We start from the raw sequence: 20,600 nt of genomic DNA, 5'->3' as shown, positions 1-20,600 counted from the left end.
TAAGTTACAGTTTTACTGTGAACACTGAGGCTGTTCCTGCTTTAAGTTACAGTTTTACTGTGAACACTGAGGCTGTACCCGCTTTAAGTTACAGTTCTAACAGTGACAATGTAGGCTACTGTGGCTATTTGATCATAATGTAGGCCTACCAGAGTGGCCTACCATCAAAAACAATGGTGAAAATTCATTGAACACCACACCTTTTAACATAGAAATATCTGTTCTATCATTCAGCCTACAGTAGCAGCCAATGTGTTATGTTCAATGTGTGGTGTACATTCCATGAGACATTTGAAAACAACATGCAGGGCTTGACATGAACCTGTTTATCCACTTGTCCTTCAGACAAGGAGGTGACTGGAAATGTTGTGTTGATGCAAGAAACCACTTTTCTAAATATAATGTATTATTATTCCCATACCATTATTACAGAGTATCAGACAAATGATGCTTCCCTCTGCCTAATGGCCACGTAGCTTATTCAAGCCTGTCTCAAAATACAACACTGCCCCTTTAAGAGATAAAAAATATCTTTACCTGCTTGGCTTTTCAGATGTCTAGAAATGTACAGGTTGTGTGCTCTTGTAGGAAGCAATCACTCCCCCATCGTTGACCACAAATGATCTATAACTGGGCTAATAACTCACTAACTAGCAAAGGACATGAACAAATGTGCAGACGTGGCTACATGCAGCTCTGATTGGTTAAGGCGCAGCGGTCTGTGTGATGGAGCTCAGTCGTGCCTGTCCATACGTGGCTACATGCAGCTCTGATTGGTTAAGGCGCAGCGGTCTGTGTGATGGAGCTCAGTCGTGCCTGTCCATGCAATAGAATCCTACACCGTGCCTTCTGCCTCGGTACGTTGCATTGAAAGCGTTGATTCAATCACAATTCCAACAGTAAAGGGAAACGTTGAACTAAGGGGGAAAACTCTAGAAAGTTGAGTGAAGTTGAATCTCGTGCTTCTCTGCGCGGGCTGGTATTTCTTCTGCTCGGCAGTCCGAGGAGCTGCAGGCAGCTTAGAGGGAACATTGGCTATAACTGGTACTGTACTCACTTGCCCTGCAGCACACACCAGCCACAGTAGGGGTCTTTCTGTGCCACGCAGGACTGGCAGTCTGTCTTCAGGTGGCACGCCTGCACTGGCACCTTGGTGATCTATGAGCAAAACAAAAACGGCTGATTCAAACATTGCTTGGATATCGTACTAACCAAAATGCATGGAATACCTCACACTGATGAAAATCTACGCTCTGGAATAAAGTTCCACGTAAAGATCCCGGCTCACCTTCTTCTCTGTGGTGATGTAGAGGTGTGTGAGGCTGGTGTCAAACAGCAGGTTCTTGTTGACCTTGTCCCCGGTGTTCTCCCCAGGGGCGCGGCCGTACACCTCTGGACTGGTCGACAGGTGCAGCTTCAACAACTACGTTACATTAGCAGAAAGAAGACAGAAAAGGCGGCTGGGTCGATGCAGAAGACATTAGTCAACTATTAAGGAAAATACATACAAGTCAGAGCAGCCTATAGAATAACATTCCAGCAGGACGTGTTTCTGTTTAGCAGACACTCTTATGCAGAGCAACTTGTAGTCAGTGCATTTAGCTAAGGTAGGTAAGACCAACCACATATCACAGTCATTGCTTTCCTCAAGTAAAACTTTCTTCAAAAAATAAAATATTAGCAAAATCAGTTACAGTGCTAGTAAGAAAGACTAGTGTTAGTAATAGCTAGTAGTGACAGGTCAACAGTAAGGTGTTAGCTAGTAGTGACAGGTCAATAGTAAGGTGGTAGCTAGTAGTGACAGGTCAACAGTAAGGTGTTAGCTAGTAGTGACAGGTCAACAGTAAGGTGTTAGCTAGTAGTGACAGGTCAACAGTAAGGTGGTAGCTAGTAGTGACAGGTCAACAGTAAGGTAATAGCTAGTAGTGACAGGTCAACAGTAAGGTGGTAGCTAGTAGTGACAGGTCAACAGTAAGGTGGTAGCTAGTAGTGACAGGTCAACAGTAAGGTAATAGCTAGTAGTGACAGGTCAACAGTAAGGTCGTAGCTAGTAGTGACAGGTCAACAGTAAGGTAATAGCTAGTAGTGACAGGTCAACAGTAAGGTGTTAGCTAGTAGTGACAGGTCAACAGTAAGGTGTTAGCTAGTAGTGACAGGTCAACAGTAAGGTGGTAGCTAGTAGTGACAGGTCAACAGTAAGGTAATAGCTAGTAGTGACAGGTCAACAGTAAGGTGTTAGCTAGTAGTGACAGGTCAACAGTAAGGTGATAGCTAGTAGTGACAGGTCAACAGTAAGGTGGTAGCTAGTAGTGACAGGTCAACAGTAAGGTGGTAGCTAGTAGTGACAGGTCAACCGTAAGGTGGTAGCTAGTAGTGACAGGTCAACAGTAAGGTGGTAGCTAGTAGTGACAGGTCAACAGTAAGGTGGTAGCTAGTAGTGACAGGTCAACAGTAAGGTGGTGGCTAGTAGTGACAGGTCAACAGTAAGGTGGTCGCTAGTAGTGACAGGTCAACAGTAAGGTGGTCGCTAGTAGTGACAGGTCATAGTAAGGTGGTAGCTAGTAGTGACAGGTCATAGTAAGGTGGTAGCTAGTAGTGACAGGTCAACAGTAAGGTGTTAGCTAGTAGTGACAGGTCAACAGTAAGGTGTTAGCTAGTAGTGACAGGTCAACCGTAAGGTGGTAGCTAGTAGTGACAGGTCAACATTAAGGTGGTAGCTAGTAGTGACAGTTCAACAGTAAGGTGGTAGCTAGTAGTGACAGGTCAACAGTAAGGTGGTAGCTAGTAGTGACAGGTCAACAGTAAGGTGTTAGCTAGCAGTGACAGGTCAACAGTAAGGTGGTAGCTAGTAGTGACAGGTCAACAGTAAGGTGTTAGCTAGCAGTGACAGGTCAACAGTAAGGTGTTAGCTAGTAGTGACAGGTCAACAGTAAGGTGTTAGCTAGTAGTGACAGGTCAACAGTAAGGTGTTAGCTAGTAGTGACAGGTCAACAGTAAGGTGGTCGCTAGTAGTGACAGGTCAACAGTAAGGGGGTCGCTCGTAGTGACAGGTCAACAGTAAGGTGTTAGCTAGTAGTGACAGGTCAACAGTAAGGTGTTAGCTAGTAGTGACAGGTCAACAGTAAGGTGGTAGCTAGTAGTGACAGGTCAACAGTAAGGTGGTAGCTAGTAGTGACAGGTCAACAGTAAGGTGGTAGCTAGTAGTGACAGGTCAACAGTAAGGTGTTAGCTAGTAGTGACAGGTCAACAGTAAGGTGTTAGCTAGTAGTGACAGGTCAACAGTAAGGTGGTAGCTAGTAGTGACAGGTCAACAGTAAGGTGGTAGCTAGTAGTGACAGGTCAACATTAAGGTGTTAGCTAGTAATGACAGGTCAACAGTAAGGTGTTAGCTAGTAATGACAGGTCAACAGTAAGGTGTTAGCTAGTAGTGACAGGTCAACAGTAAGGTGGTCGCTAGTAGTGACAGGTCAACAGTAAGGTGGTCGCTAGTAGTGACAGGTCAACAGTAAGGTGGTCGCTAGTAGTGACAGGTCATAGTAAGGTGGTAGCTAGTAGTGATAGGTCAACAGTAAGGTGGTAGCTAGTAGTGACAGGTCAACAGTAAGGTAATAGCTAGTAGTGACAGGTCAACAGTAAGGTGTTAGCTAGTAGTGACAGGTCAACAGTAAGGTGTTAGCTAGTAGTGACAGGTCAACAGTAAGGTGATAGCTAGTAGTGACAGGTCAACAGTAAGGTGGTAGCTAGTAGTGACAGGTCAACAGTAAGGTGGTAGCTAGTAGTGACAGGTCAACCGTAAGGTGGTAGCTAGTAGTGACAGGTCAACAGTAAGGTGGTAGCTAGTAGTGACAGGTCAACAGTAAGGTGGTAGCTAGTAGTGACAGGTCAACAGAAAGGTGGTGGCTAGTAGTGACAGGTCAACAGTAAGGTGGTCGCTAGTAGTGACAGGTCAACAGTAAGGTGGTCGCTAGTAGTGACAGGTCATAGTAAGGTGGTCGCTAGTAGTGACAGGTCATAGTAAGGTGGTAGCTAGTAGTGACAGGTCAACAGTAAGGTGTTAGCTAGTAGTGACAGGTCAACAGTAAGGTGTTAGCTAGTAGTGACAGGTCAACCGTAAGGTGGTAGCTAGTAGTGACAGGTCAACATTAAGGTGGTAGCTAGTAGTGACAGTTCAACAGTAAGGTGGTAGCTAGTAGTGACAGGTCAACAGTAAGGTGTTAGCTAGCAGTGACAGGTCAACAGTAAGGTGTTAGCTAGAAGTGACAGGTCAACAGTAAGGTGTTAGCTAGCAGTGACAGGTCAACAGTAAGGTGTTAGCTAGCAGTGACAGGTCAACAGTAAGGTGTTAGCTAGTAGTGACAGGTCAACAGTAAGGTGTTAGCTAGTAGTGACAGGTCAACAGTAAGGTGTTAGCTAGCAGTGACAGGTCAACAGTAAGGTGGTAGCTAGCAGTGACAGGTCAACAGTAAGGGGGTCGCTCGTAGTGACAGGTCAACAGTAAGGTGTTAGCTAGTAGTGACAGGTCAACAGTAAGGTGTTAGCTAGTAGTGACAGGTCAACAGTAAGGTGGTAGCTAGTAGTGACAGGTCAAAAGTAAGGTGGTGGCTAGTAGTGACAGGTCAACAGTAAGGTGGTCGCTAGTAGTGACAGGTCAACAGTAAGGTGGTCGCTAGTAGTGACAGGTCATAGTAAGGTGGTAGCTAGTAGTGACAGGTCATAGTAAGGTGGTAGCTAGTAGTGACAGGTCATAGTAAGGTGGTAGCTAGTAGTGACAGGTCAACAGTAAGGTGTTAGCTAGTAGTGACAGGTCAACAGTAAGGTGTTAGCTAGTAGTGACAGGTCAACCGTAAGGTGGTAGCTAGTAGTGACAGGTCAACATTAAGGTGGTAGCTAGTAGTGACAGTTCAACAGTAAGGTGGTAGCTAGTAGTGACAGGTCAACAGTAAGGTGGTAGCTAGTAGTGACAGGTCAACAGTAAGGTGTTAGCTAGCAGTGACAGGTCAACAGTAAGGTGGTAGCTAGTAGTGACAGGTCAACAGTAAGGTGTTAGCTAGCAGTGACAGGTCAACAGTAAGGTGGTAGCTAGTAGTGACAGGTCAACAGTAAGGTGTTAGCTAGTAGTGACAGGTCAACAGTAAGGTGTTAGCTAGCAGTGACTGGTCAACAGTAAGGTGGTCGCTAGTAGTGACAGGTCAACAGTAAGGGGGTCGCTCGTAGTGACAGGTCAACAGTAAGGTGTTAGCTAGTAGTGACAGGTCAACAGTAAGGTGTTAGCTAGTAGTGACAGGTCAACAGTAAGGTGGTAGCTAGTAGTGACAGGTCAACAGTAAGGTGGTAGCTAGTAGTGACAGGTCAACAGTAAGGTGGTAGCTAGTAGTGACAGGTCAACAGTAAGGTGTTAGCTAGTAGTGACAGGTCAACAGTAAGGTGTTAGCTAGTAGTGACAGGTCAACAGTAAGGTGTTAGCTAGTAGTGACAGGTCAACAGTAAGGTGGTAGCTAGTAGTGACAGGTCAACAGTAAGGTGGTAGCTAGTAGTGACAGGTCAACAGTAAGGTGTTAGCTAGTAGTGACAGGTCAACAGTAAGGTGTTAGCTAGTAATGACAGGTCAACAGTAAGGTGTTAGCTAGTAGTGACAGGTCAACAGTAAGGTGGTCGCTAGTAGTGACAGGTCAACAGTAAGGTGGTCGCTAGTAGTGACAGGTCAACAGTAAGGTGGTCGCTAGTAGTGACAGGTCATAGTAAGGTGGTAGCTAGTAGTGATAGGTCAACAGTAAGGTGGTAGCTAGTAGTGACAGGTCAACAGTAAGGTAATAGCTAGTAGTGACAGGTCAACAGTAAGGTGTTAGCTAGTAGTGACAGGTCAACAGTAAGGTGATAGCTAGTAGTGACAGGTCAACAGTAAGGTGGTAGCTAGTAGTGACAGGTCAACAGTAAGGTGGTAGCTAGTAGTGACAGGTCAACCGTAAGGTGGTAGCTAGTAGTGACAGGTCAACAGTAAGGTGGTAGCTAGTAGTGACAGGTCAACAGTAAGGTGGTAGCTAGTAGTGACAGGTCAACAGTAAGGTGGTGGCTAGTAGTGACAGGTCAACAGTAAGGTGGTCGCTAGTAGTGACAGGTCAACAGTAAGGTGGTCGCTAGTAGTGACAGGTCATAGTAAGGTGGTCGCTAGTAGTGACAGGTCATAGTAAGGTGGTAGCTAGTAGTGACAGGTCAACAGTAAGGTGGTAGCTAGTAGTGACAGGTCAACAGTAAGGTGTTAGCTAGCAGTGACAGGTCAACTGTAAGGTGGTAGCTAGTAGTGACAGGTCAACAGTAAGGTGGTAGCTAGTAGTGACAGGTCAACAGTAAGGTGTTAGCTAGTAGTGACAGGTCAACTGTAAGGTTGTAGCTAGCAGTGACAGGTCAACAGTAAGGTGGTAGCTAGTAGTGACAGGTCAACAGTAAGGTGTTAGCTAGCAGTGACAGGTCAACAGTAAGGTGGTAGCTAGTAGTGACAGGTCAACAGTAAGGTGTTAGCTAGTAGTGACAGGTCAACAGTAAGGTGTTAGCTAGCAGTGACAGGTCAACTGTAAGGTGTTAGCTAGCAGTGACAGGTCAACCGTAAGGGGGTCGCTCGTAGTGACAGGTCAACAGTAAGGTGGTAGCTAGAAGTGACAGGTCAACAGTAAGGTGTTAGCTAGTAGTGACAGGTCAACAGTAAGGTGGTCGCTAGTAGTGACAGGTCATAGTAAGGTGGTAGCTAGTAGTGATAGGTCAACAGTAAGGTGGTAGCTAGTAGTGACAGGTCAACAGTAAGGTAATAGCTAGCAGTGACAGGTCAACAGTAAGGTGTTAGCTAGTAGTGACAGGTCAACAGTAAGGTGTTAGCTAGTAGTGACAGGTCAACCGTAAGGTGTTAGCTAGCAGTGACAGGTCAACAGTAAGGTGTTAGCTAGCAGTGACAGGTCAACAGTAAGGTGTTAGCTAGTAGTGACAGGTCAACAGTAAGGTGTTAGCTAGTAGTGACAGGTCAACAGTAAGGTGGTAGCTAGCAGTGACAGGTCAACAGTAAGGTGTTAGCTAGTAGTGACAGGTCAACAGTAAGGTGGTAGCTAGTAGTGACAGGTCAACAGTAAGGTGGTAGCTAGCAGTGACAGGTCAACAGTAAGGTGGTAGCTAGTAGTGACAGGTCAACAGTAAGGTGTTAGCTAGCAGTGACAGGTCAACAGTAAGGTGTTAGCTAGCAGTGACAGGTCAACAGTAAGGTGTTAGCTAGTAGTGACAGGTCAACAGTAAGGGGGTCGCTCGTAGTGACAGGTCAACAGTAAGGTGTTAGCTAGTAGTGACAGGTCAACAGTAAGGTGTTAGCTAGTAGTGACAGGTCAACAGTAAGGTGGTAGCTAGTAGTGACAGGTCAACAGTAAGGTGGTAGCTAGTAGTGACAGGTCAACAGTAAGGTGGTAGCTAGTAGTGACAGGTCAACAGTAAGGTGTTAGCTAGTAGTGACAGGTTAACAGTAAGGTGTTAGCTAGTAGTGACAGGTCAACAGTAAGGTGTTAGCTAGTAGTGACAGGTCAACAGTAAGGTGGTAGCTAGTAGTGACAGGTCAACAGTAAGGTGGTAGCTAGTAGTGACAGGTCAACAGTAAGGTGTTAGCTAGTAGTGACAGGTCAACAGTAAGGTGTTAGCTAGTAATGACAGGTCAACAGTAAGGTGTTAGCTAGTAGTGACAGGTCAACAGTAAGGTGGTCGCTAGTAGTGACAGGTCAACAGTAAGGTGGTCGCTAGTAGTGACAGGTCAACAGTAAGGTGGTCGCTAGTAGTGACAGGTCATAGTAAGGTGGTAGCTAGTAGTGATAGGTCAACAGTAAGGTGGTAGCTAGTAGTGACAGGTCAACAGTAAGGTGTTAGCTAGTAGTGACAGGTCAACAGTAAGGTGGTAGCTAGTAGTGACAGGTCAACAGTAAGGTGGTAGCTAGTAGTGACAGGTCAACAGTAAGGTGGTAGCTAGTAGTGACAGGTCAACAGTAAGGTGTTAGCTAGTAGTGACAGGTCAACAGTAAGGTGTTAGCTAGTAGTGACAGGTCAACAGTAAGGTGTTAGCTAGCAGTGACAGGTCAACAGTAAGGTGGTAGCTAGCAGTGACAGGTCAACAGTAAGGTGGTAGCTAGCAGTGACAGGTCAACAGTAAGGTGTTAGCTAGCAGTGACAGGTCAACAGTAAGGTGTTAGCTAGTAGTGACAGGTCAACAGTAAGGTGTTAGCTAGTAGTGACAGGTCAACAGTAAGGTGGTCGCTAGTAGTGACAGGTCAACAGTAAGGTGGTCGCTAGTAGTGACAGGTCAACAGTAAGGTGGTCGCTAGTAGTGACAGGTCATAGTAAGGTGGTAGCTAGTAGTGATAGGTCAACAGTAAGGTGGTAGCTAGTAGTGACAGGTCAACAGTAAGGTAATAGCTAGTAGTGACAGGTCAACAGTAAGGTGTTAGCTAGTAGTGACAGGTCAACAGTAAGGTGATAGCTAGTAGTGACAGGTCAACAGTAAGGTGGTAGCTAGTAGTGACAGGTCAACAGTAAGGTGGTAGCTAGTAGTGACAGGTCAACCGTAAGGTGGTAGCTAGTAGTGACAGGTCAACAGTAAGGTGGTAGCTAGTAGTGACAGGTCAACAGTAAGGTGGTAGCTAGTAGTGACAGGTCAACAGTAAGGTGGTGGCTAGTAGTGACAGGTCAACAGTAAGGTGGTCGCTAGTAGTGACAGGTCAACAGTAAGGTGGTCGCTAGTAGTGACAGGTCATAGTAAGGTGGTCGCTAGTAGTGACAGGTCATAGTAAGGTGGTAGCTAGTAGTGACAGGTCAACAGTAAGGTGGTAGCTAGTAGTGACAGGTCAACAGTAAGGTGTTAGCTAGTAGTGACAGGTCAACCGTAAGGTGGTAGCTAGTAGTGACAGGTCAACATTAAGGTGGTAGCTAGTAGTGACAGTTCAACAGTAAGGTGGTAGCTAGTAGTGACAGGTCAACAGTAAGGTGGTAGCTAGTAGTGACAGGTCAACAGTAAGGTGGTAGCTAGTAGTGACAGGTCAACAGTAAGGTGTTAGCTAGCAGTGACAGGTCAACAGTAAGGTGGTAGCTAGTAGTGACAGGTCAACAGTAAGGTGTTAGCTAGTAGTGACAGGTCAACTGTAAGGTTGTAGCTAGCAGTGACAGTTCAACAGTAAGGTGGTAGCTAGTAGTGACAGGTCAACCGTAAGGGGGTCGCTCGTAGTGACAGGTCAACAGTAAGGTGGTAGCTAGAAGTGACAGGTCAACAGTAAGGTGTTAGCTAGTAGTGACAGGTCAACAGTAAGGTGGTCGCTAGTAGTGACAGGTCATAGTAAGGTGGTAGCTAGTAGTGATAGGTCAACAGTAAGGTGGTAGCTAGTAGTGACAGGTCAACAGTAAGGTAATAGCTAGCAGTGACAGGTCAACAGTAAGGTGTTAGCTAGTAGTGACAGGTCAACAGTAAGGTGTTAGCTAGCAGTGACAGGTCAACAGTAAGGTGTTAGCTAGTAGTGACAGGTCAACAGTAAGGTGTTAGCTAGCAGTGACAGGTCAACAGTAAGGTTGTAGCTAGTAGTGACAGGTCAACAGTAAGGTGTTAGCTAGTAGTGACAGGTCAACAGTAAGGTTGTAGCTAGTAGTGACAGGTCAACAGTAAGGTGTTAGCTAGCAGTGACAGGTCAACTGTAAGGTTGTAGCTAGTAGTGACAGGTCAACAGTAAGGTGGTAGCTAGAAGTGACAGGTCAACAGTAAGGTGGTAGCTAGTAGTGACAGGTCAACAGTAAGGTGTTAGCTAGTAGTGACAGGTCAACAGTAAGGTGTTAGCTAGTAGTGACAGGTCAACAGTAAGGTGTTAGCTAGTAGTGACAGGTCAACAGTAAGGGGGTCGCTCGTAGTGACAGGTCAACAGTAAGGTGTTAGCTAGTAGTGACAGGTCAACAGTAAGGTGTTAGCTAGTAGTGACAGGTCAACAGTAAGGTGGTAGCTAGTAGTGACAGGTCAACAGTAAGGTGGTAGCTAGTAGTGACAGGTCAACAGTAAGGTGGTAGCTAGTAGTGACAGGTCAACAGTAAGGTGTTAGCTAGTAGTGACAGGTTAACAGTAAGGTGTTAGCTAGTAGTGACAGGTCAACAGTAAGGTGGTAGCTAGTAGTGACAGGTCAACAGTAAGGTGGTAGCTAGTAGTGACAGGTCAACAGTAAGGTGGTAGCTAGTAGTGACAGGTCAACAGTAAGGTGTTAGCTAGTAATGACAGGTCAACAGTAAGGTGTTAGCTAGTAATGACAGGTCAACAGTAAGGTGTTAGCTAGTAGTGACAGGTCAACAGTAAGGTGGTCGCTAGTAGTGACAGGTCAACAGTAAGGTGGTCGCTAGTAGTGACAGGTCAACAGTAAGGTGGTCGCTAGTAGTGACAGGTCATAGTAAGGTGGTAGCTAGTAGTGATAGGTCAACAGTAAGGTGGTAGCTAGTAGTGACAGGTCAACAGTAAGGTAATAGCTAGTAGTGACAGGTCAACAGTAAGGTGTTAGCTAGTAGTGACAGGTCAACAGTAAGGTAATAGCTAGTAGTGACAGGTCAACAGTAAGGTGGTAGCTAGTAGTGACAGGTCAACAGTAAGGTGGTAGCTAGTAGTGACAGGTCAACAGTAAGGTGGTAGCTAGTAGTGACAGGTCAACTGTAAGGTGGTAGCTAGTAGTGACAGGTCAACAGTAAGGTGGTAGCTAGTAGTGACAGGTCACCAGTAAGGTGGTAGCTAGTAGTGACAGGTCAACAGTAAGGTGTTAGCTAGTAGTGACAGGTCAACTGTAAGGTGGTCGCTAGTAGTGACAGGTCAACAGTAAGGTGGTAGCTAGTAGTGACAGGTCATAGTAAGGTGGTCGCTAGTAGTGACAGGTCATAGTAAGGTGGTAGCTAGTAGTGACAGGTCAACAGTAAGGTGGTAGCTAGTAGTGACAGGTCAACAGTAAGGTGGTAGCTAGTAGTGACAGGTCAACAGTAAGGTGGTAGCTAGTAGTGACAGGTCAACAGTAAGGTGGTAGCTAGTAGTGACAGGTCAACAGTAAGGTGGTAGCTAGAAGTGACAGGTCAACAGTAAGGTGGTAGCTAGTAGTGACAGGTCAACAGTAAGGTGTTAGCTAGTAGTGACAGGTCAACAGTAAGGTGTTAGCTAGTAGTGACAGGTCAACAGTAAGGTGTTAGCTAGTAGTGACAGGTCAACGTAAGGGGTTAGCTAGTAGTGACAGGTCACAGTAAGGGGGTCGCTAGTAGTGACAGGTCAACAGTAAGGTGTTAGCTAGTAGTGACAGGTCAACAGTAAGGTGGTAGCTAGTAGTGACAGGTCAACAGTAAGGTGGTAGCTAGTAGTGACAGGTCAACAGTAAGGTGGTAGCTAGTAGTGACAGGTCAACAGTAAGGTGGTAGCTAGTAGTGACAGGTCAACAGTAAGGTGTTAGCTAGCAGTGGACAGGTCAACAGTAAGGTGTTAGCTAGTAGTGACAGGTCAACAGTAAGGGTGGTAGCTAGTAGTGACAGGTCAACAGTAAGGTGGTAGCTAGTAGGGACAGGTCAACAGTAAGGTGGTAGCTAGTAGTGACAGGGTCAACAGTAAGGTGTTAGCTAGTAATGACAGGTCAACAGTAAGGTGTTAGCTAGTATGACAGGTCAACAGTAAGGTGTTAGCTAGTAGTGACAGGTCAACAGTAGGTTTAGCTAGTGAGGTCACGTAGGTTGCTAGTAGTGACAGGTCAACAGTAAGGTGGTCGCTAGTAGTGACAGGTCAACAGTAAGGTGGTCGCTAGTAGTGACAGGTCACTAGTAAGGTGGTAGCTAGTAGTGCTAGGTCAACAGTAAGGTGGTAGCTAGTATGATAGTCAACAGTAGGTGTAACTAGTAGTGACAGGTCAACGTAGTAGCTAGTAGTGACAGGTCAACAGTAAGGTGTTAGCTAGTAGTGACAGGTCAACAGTAAGGTGGTAGCTAGTAGTGACAGGTCCAACAGTAAGGGTGGTAGCTAGTAGTGACAGGTCAACAGTAGGTGGTAGCTAGTAGTGACAGGATCAACAGTAAAGGTGGTAGGCTAGTAGTGACAGGTCAACCGTAAGGTGGTAGCTAGTAGTGACAAGGTCAAACCGTAATAGGGGTAGCTAGTAGTAACAGTGTCCAACAGTTAAGTGGGTAGCTAGTCGTGACGAGGTCAACAGTAAGGTGGTGGCTAGTAGTGACAGGTCAAACAGTAAGGTGGTCGCTAGTAGGGACAGGTCAACAAGTTAAGGTGGTCCAGACACCCAACTTAGTAGTGACAGGTCATAGTAAGGTGGTCGCTAGTAGTGACAGGTCAACAGTAAGGTGGTAGCTAGTAAGTGACAGGTCAACAGTAAGGTGGTAGCTAGTAGTTACAGGTCAACAGTAAGGTGGTAGCTAGTAGTGACAGGTCAACAGTAAGGTGGTAGCTAATAGTCCAGAATGACGGTCCGATATTGATTAATATATGTTGTCCAGAATGACGGTCCTATATTGATTAATATATGTTGTCCAGATGACGGTCCGATACTGATTAATATATGTTGTCCAGATATGACGTCCGATATTGATTATATATGTTGTTGTACCCCCCAGAATGACGGTCCGATATTGATTAATATATGTTGTCCAGAATGACGGTCCGATACTTGATTAATATATGTGTCCAGAATGACGGTCCGATATTGATTAATATATGTTGTCCAGAATGACGGTCCTATATTGATTAATATATGTTGTCCAGAATGACTGTCCGATATTGATTAATATATGTTGTCCAGAATGACTGTCCGTATTGATTAATATTATTTGTCCAGAATGACGTCCGATATGGATTAATATATGTTGTCCAGAATGACGTTCCGATACTGATTAATATATGTTGTCCAAATGACGGTCCGATACTGATTAATATATGTTTGATACCAGAGATGAGCGGTCCGATATTGATTAATATATGTTGTCCAGAATGACGGTCCGATTTGATTATATATGTTGTGTCCAGAATGACGGTCGCGTATTGATTATATATGTGTCCAGAATGACGTGTCCGATACTGATTAATATATGTTGTCCAGAATGAACGGTCCGATATTGATTAATATATGTTGTCCAGAATGACGGTCCGATTTGATTAATATATGTTGTCCAGATGACGGTCCCGAATACTGATTATATATGGTGTCCAGAGAATGACGGTCCGATATGATTATACTTTTTATGGCTTCAGGGGCAGTATTGAGTAGCTCTCGGTTTAAGGTGCCCATTTCAAACGGCCTCGTACTCAATTCTTGCTCGTACAATATGCATATTATTGTTATTATTGATAGAAAACACTCTCTAGTTTCTATAGCCGTTTGAATTATGTCTCTGAGTGGAACAGAACTCATCTACAGCACTTTTCCTGATATGTGTGAGATTTCAGACATCTTGGCCCCTGCTCCCAGGTCATTCTAAGTCCCTGTGAAGGCTATGATGCTAAACACTGCCTACGCCTTCCTCTAGATGTCAGTAAGAGGTGACAATTTGAATGGAGTCGATTGCGCAATCAGGCCTGTTATAAAACGACAAAGACCGGATGTACCGTTCTTTTCCTGCTGCGCCTGACGCACGATGTACGTTGGACCTGCTCTCTTCCAAGCTTGGGTTTAGCCAGTATATTTCGCGCGGTCATGTTTTTACTCGTTATAGGTGTTAAAGACATCATAAGGTAGTTAATTTAAACCGTTTTATAGCAATTTATATCCGTTTAGTGCGATTTTGAGGCAATTCTTGGTGATGCACTTTGAAGCTTTGGGCACGTTTCCAGTACCGGTCGAACGTTAGTGGGCATTTCGACGGACAAGCGGACATCTTTCACCAAAAGAAGATTAGACCCAAGAAAGGATACATTGCCCAAGATTCTGATGAAGATCACCTCATAGTAAGAAATATTTAAGATGATAAATCGTTGTTCTGTCGAAAAATTTTAAACGCTATTCCGCCATTTTCTTTGGTATACTTCGCTTGGCGAACCCTGTATTGCACAGTAAGGATAATTTTAGAAATGTAATTCAGCGATGCATTAAGAACTAATTTGTCTTTCGATAGCTGTCCAACTTATATTTTTTTAGTCAAGTTTTTGAATAGTTAATCATGAGACAAGATCACTGTCAAATATGGCCCCGACATTTTCAGGCTAGTTTGCTAGTTTTGTCATTGTATAACCACGTTTTTTGTGGCTAAATATGCACATTTTCGAACAAACTCTATATGTATGTTGTAATTGATGTTACAGGAGTGTCCATCGGAAGAATTCTAGAAGTTTAGTGAAAAAATTAATATATTTTGGCGATGATTACGTATCGCTCTCTTTGGCTTGAATCGATGCTCTGGTAACGTTTGCACATGTGGTATGCTAATATACGATTTATTGTGTTTTCGCTGTAAAACACTTAGAACATCTGAATATTGTCTGAATTCACAAGATCTGTGTCCTTCCATTGCTGTGAGCTGTGTATTTTTAAGAAATGTTTATGATTAGTAATTAGGTAATACACGTTGCTCTGTTTATTTATTCTAGTCAGTTGTGATGGTGGGTGCAATTGTAAACTATGATTTATACCTGAAATATGCACATTTTTCTAACAAAACCTATCCTATACAATAAATATGTTATCAGACTGTCATCTGATGAGGTTTTTTCTTGGTTAGTGGCTATCAATATCTTTATTTGGCCGAATTGGTGATAGCTACAGGTGGAGAGAGAAAATGGTGGACAAAGAAAAATGGTGTCTTTTGCTAACGTGTTTAGCTAATAGATTTACATATTTTGTCTTCCCTGTAAAACATTTTAAAAATCTGAAATGGTGGCTTTATTCACAAGATCTGTATCTTTCATTTGGTGTCTTGGACTTGTGATTTAATGATATTTAGATGCTACTATTTAATTGTGACGCTATGCTAGCGATGCTAATCAGTGGGGGGGGGGTGGGGGATGTTGTCATAGGTGTACCGACCTCGGGCTTGCAGCCATAAGAGGTTTTAATATATGTTGTCCAGAATGACGGTCCGATATTGATTAATTTATGTTGTCCAGAATGACGGTCCGATACTGATTAATATATGTTGTCCAGAATGACGTCCGATATTGATTATATATGTTGTCCAGAATGACGGTCCGATATTGATTAATAATGTTGTCCAGAATGACGGTCCGATATTGATTAATATATGTTGTCCAGAATGACGGTCCGATATGATTAATATATGTTGTCCAGAATGACGGTCCATATTGATTATATATGTTGTCCAGAATGACGGTCCGATACTGATTAATATATATGTTGTCAGAATGACGGTCCGATATTGATTAATATATGTTGTCCAGAATGACGTTGATATTGATTAATATATGTTGTCCAGAATGACGGTCCGATATGTATTAAATATGTTGTCCAGAATGACGTCGATATTGATTAATATATGTTGTCCAGAATGACGGTCCGATATGATTAATATATGTTTGTCCGATAGGACGGTCCGATATTGATTAATATATGTTGTCCAGAATGACGGTCCGATATTGATTAATATATGTTGTCCAGAATGACGGTCCGATATTGATTATATATATGTTGTCCAGAAACGGTCCGATATGATTAATATATGTTGTCCAAATGACGGTCCGATACTGATTAATATATGTTGTCCAGAATGACGGTCCGATTTGTGTTAATATATGTTTGTCCAGAATGACGGTCCGATATTGATTAATATTTTGTCCAGATGACGGTCCGATCTGATTAATATATGTTGTCCAGAATGACGGTCCGATACTGATTATATATATGTTGTCCAGAATGACGGTCCGATACGATTAATATATGTGTCAGAATACGGTCGATAGATTAATATTTTGTCCAGAATGACGGTCCGATACTGATTAATATATGTTGTCCAGAATGACGGTCCGATATTGATTAATATATGTTGTCCAGAATGACGGGTCCGTTTGATTAATATATGTTTTCCAGAATGACGGTCCGATACTGATTAATATATGTTGTCCAGAATGACGGTCCGATATTGATTAATATATGTTGTCCAGAATGAGGTCCGATATTGATTAATATATGTTGTCCGAGAATGACGGTCCATACGATTAATATATGTTGTCCAGAATGACGGTCCGATACTGATTAATATATGTTGTCCGAATGACGGTCCGATACTGATTAATATATGTTGTCCAGAATGACGGTCCGATATTGATTAATATATGTTGTCCAGAATGACGGTCCGATATTGATTAATATGTTGTCCCAGAATGACGGTCCGATACTGATTAATATATGTTGTCCAGATGACGGTCCGATATACGTTAATATATGTGTCCGAATGACGGTCCGATACTGATGTAATTATGTTGTCCAGAATGACGTCCGATACTGATTAATATCTGTTGTCCAAATGACGGTCCATAGGATTTAATATATTTGTCCATGACGGTCCGATATTGAATTAATATATGTTGTCCAGAATGACGGTCCGATATTGATTAATATATGTTTGCCAGAATGACGGTCCGATATTGATTAATAGATGTTGTCCAGAATGACTGTCCGATACTGATTAATATATGTTGTCCAAATGACGGTCCGAGTACTGATTATATATGTTTTCCAGAATGACGGTTCCGATACTGATTAATTTGTTTCCAGAATGACGGTCCGATATGATTAAATATGTTTGTCCAGAATGACGGTCCGATATTGATTAATTTTTTTCCCAGAATGACGGTCCGATATTGATTTATATATGTTGTCAGAATGACGGTCCGTATGATTATACGTTGTCCAGCATGACGTCCGATAATGTTAATACTATGTTGTCCAGATGACGTCCGAATACTGATTTATATAATGTTGTCCAGATGAGGTCATATGGGGGAGGATTAATAGTAAGTTTTTGTAGAATGACGTCCCTGATACTGCATTAATATATTTTGTCGGAATGACGGTCCGATTTGAACAATTAATTTATGTTTGGCCATAATGAACGGTCCGATTACATAATATAGTTGTCCGAAATGACGTCCGATAGTTTGATGTTATGTATAAATTTGAAATGAGGTCCGATATTGATTAAGATACGTCAGAATGATCGTTCCGAATTTGATTAATATAATGTTGTCCGATGTCTGTCTCGATAGTTGTTAATATATGTTTTGTCGATAGACGTCCTCGATATTGATGTATATTATGTTGTCCGAATGACAGGCCATCGATACGTGAATTATATATGTTGTCAGAATGAGTTGAATTGATTAATATTATGTTATCCAGAATGACGTTCCATTGATTATCATTGTTGTCCAGAATGAACGGTCCATATTGATTAACATATTTTGTCCGAATGACGGTGTATGATTTATAGTGTCCGAATGGGGATACGATTAATATAATGTGTCCAATGACGGTATCCGATATTGATTAATATATGTTGGTCCAAATGACGGTCCCGATATGATTTAATATAGTGTTGTCCTATGAATGACGGTCGATATTGATTAATATATGTTGTCAGATGACGGTCCGATATTGATTATATATGTTGTCCAGAATGCGGTCCGTACTGTTATTATGTTGTCCAGAATGACGGTCCGATATTGATTAATATATGTTGTCCGAGCGGGTCCGATATTGATTATATATGTTGTCCGAATGACGGTCCGATATGATTAATATATGTTGTCCAGAAGACGGTCCGATATTGATTAATATATGTTGTCCGAATGACGGTCCGATATGATTAATATATGTTGTCCAGAGTGACGGTCCGATATTGATTAATATATGTTTGTCCAGAATGACGGTCATCGATATATAGTTTCCAGAGCGGTCATATTGATTAATTATGTTTTCCAGAATGACGGGTCCGATATTGATTATATATGTTGTCCAAATGACTGTTCCGATACTGATTAATAATGTTGTCCAGAATGACGTCCGATATGATTAATATATGTTGTCCAGAATGACGGTCCGATATTGATTAATATATGTTGTCCAGAATGACGTTCCGATATGATTAATATATGTTGTCCAGAATGACGGTCCGATACTGATTAATATATGTTTCCAGAATGACGGTCCGATATGGATTAATATATGTTGTCCAGAATACGGTCCGATATTGATTAATATATGTTTCCAGAAATGACGGTCCGATATTGATTATATATGTTGTCCAGAATGACGGTCCGATATGATTAATATTGTTGTCCAGATGACGGTCCGATATGATTATATATGTTGTCCAGAATGACGGTCCGATACTGATTAATATATGTTGTCCAAATGACGTCCGATACTGATTAATATATGTTGTCGCATATGACGGTCCGATACTGATTAATATATGTTGTCCAGAATGACGGTCCGATATTGATTAATATATGTTGTCCAAATGACGGTCCGATGATTGTTAATATATGTTGTCCAGAATGACGGTCCGATATTGATTAATATGTTGTCCAGAATGACGGTCCGATACGGATTATATATGTTGTCCAGAATGACGGTCCGATATGATTAATATATGTTGTCCAGAATGACGGTCCGATATGATTAATATATGTTGTCCAGAATGACGGTCCGATACGATTAATATATGTTGTCCAGAATGACGGTCCGATATTGATTAATATATGTTGTCCAGATGACGGTCCGATATTGATTAATATATGTTGTCCAGAATGACGGTCCGATATGATAATATTGTTGTCCCAGAATGACGGTCCGATATTGATTAATATATGTTGTCCAGAATGACGGTCCGATACTGATTAATATATGTTGTCCAGAATGACGGTCCGATACTGATTAATATATGTTGTCCAGAATACGGTCCGATACTGATTATCTATTTTGTCCAGAATGACGGTCCAACGATTGATAATATATGTTGTCCGAATGACGGTCCGATATTGATTAATATATGTTGTCCAGAATGACGGTCCGATATTGATTAATATATGTGTCCAGATGACGGTCCGATATGATTAATATATGTTGTCCAAATGACGGTCCGATATTGATAATATATGTTGTCCAATGAGACGGTCCGATATTGATATATATGTTGTCCGAATGACGGTCCGATACTTGATTAATATATGTTGTCCAGAATGAGTTCCGATATTGATTAATATTGTTGTCCAGAATGACGGTCCGATATTGATTATATATGTTGTCCAGAATGACGGTCCGATATTGATTAATATATGTTGTCCAGAATGACGGTCCGATATTGATTAAATATAGGTTTGTCCAGAATGACGGTCCGATATTGATTAATATATGTTCCAGAATGACGGTCCGATATTGACTTAATATAATGTTGTCCAGAATGACGGTCCGATACTGATTAATATTGTTGTCTCAGAATGACGGTCCGATATTGATTAATATATGTTGTTCCAGAATGACGGTCCGATATTGATTAATATATGTTGTCCAGAATGACGGTCCGATAACTGAATTAATATAGTGTTGTCCAGAATGCGGTCCGATACATGGATTAATATCCATGTTGTCCCAGAATGACGGTCCCCGATAATGGATTAATTATGTTGTCCAGAATGACATGGTCGATATTGATTAATATCATGTTGTCCAGAATGACGGTCCCTAACTGATTAATATATGTTGTCCAAATGACGGTCCGATACTGATAATATATGTTTGTTCCGAATGACGGTCCGTCGCTTAATATATGTTGTCCCAGATGACGGTACGATATTGATGTAATAATGTTGTCCAGAGACGGTCCCATATGTTGATTAATAATGTTTGTCCGAATGACGCGTCCCGATATTGATGTAATATATGTTGTCAGAATGACCGGTCGCGATAACTTGATCACTATATGTTGTCCAGAATGACGGTCCGATACGAATTCAATATATGTTGTCCAGAATGACGGTCCCGATATTGATTAATATATGTTGTCAGAATGACAGCTGACGTATTGATTAATATGGTGTCCAGATGACGGTCCGATATTGATAATATATGTTGTCAGAATGACGGTGCCGATATGATTAATATATGTTGTCCAGAATGACGGTCCGATATTGGATTAACCTTTTTATGGCTGTCAGGGGCAGTATTGCGTAGCTCTGTTAAGGTGCCGCATTTCACCACGGCCGTCGTACTCATTCTTGCGCGTACCATAATGCATATTATTGTTATTATTGGATAGAAAACAACTCTCTAGTTTCTAAGCCTTTGAATTATGTCTCTGAGTGGAACAGACTTCATTGCTACAAGCACTTTTCTGATATGGTGTGAGATTTCAGACATCTTGGCCCTGCTCCAGGTCAGTTCTAAGTCCCTGTGAAGGCTTATGATGGCTACAACACTGCTACGCCTTCCTCTAGATGTCAGTAATAGGTGAAATTTGAATGGAGTTCGTTGCGCAAATCAGGGCCGTATAAACAGACCAAGACCGGATGTCCGTTCTTTTCCTGCTGCGCCTGAACGCACGATGTACGTTGGACCTGCTCCCTTTACCAAAGCTTGGGT

General features: G+C 42.5%; 1 protein-coding gene across 1 annotated transcript in view; it reads right to left on the bottom strand.

The window, feature by feature from the left end:
* The window catches only part of LOC120040412 (plexin-B2-like), a 68,346-nt gene extending 48,112 nt beyond the window's left edge, over positions 1 to 20,234 (bottom strand). Inside the window, exons 1-3 of the mRNA XM_038985580.1 lie at positions 20,160 to 20,234; positions 1,289 to 1,423; positions 1,058 to 1,158 (exon numbers count right to left, since the gene is read on the bottom strand). Coding sequence (XP_038841508.1) covers positions 1,058 to 1,158; positions 1,289 to 1,423; positions 20,160 to 20,234 — 311 coding nt within the window. The remainder of the gene's footprint in view (positions 1 to 1,057; positions 1,159 to 1,288; positions 1,424 to 20,159) is intronic.
* Positions 20,235 to 20,600: the final 366 nt, after the last annotated feature.

This window comes from Salvelinus namaycush, unplaced genomic scaffold, assembly GCF_016432855.1.
Source record: "Salvelinus namaycush isolate Seneca unplaced genomic scaffold, SaNama_1.0 Scaffold35, whole genome shotgun sequence".
NCBI lineage: Eukaryota > Metazoa > Chordata > Actinopteri > Salmoniformes > Salmonidae > Salvelinus > Salvelinus namaycush.
The sequence above is the reverse complement of the archived record's forward strand: the minus strand, read 5'-3'. Positions and strand labels throughout refer to the sequence as shown.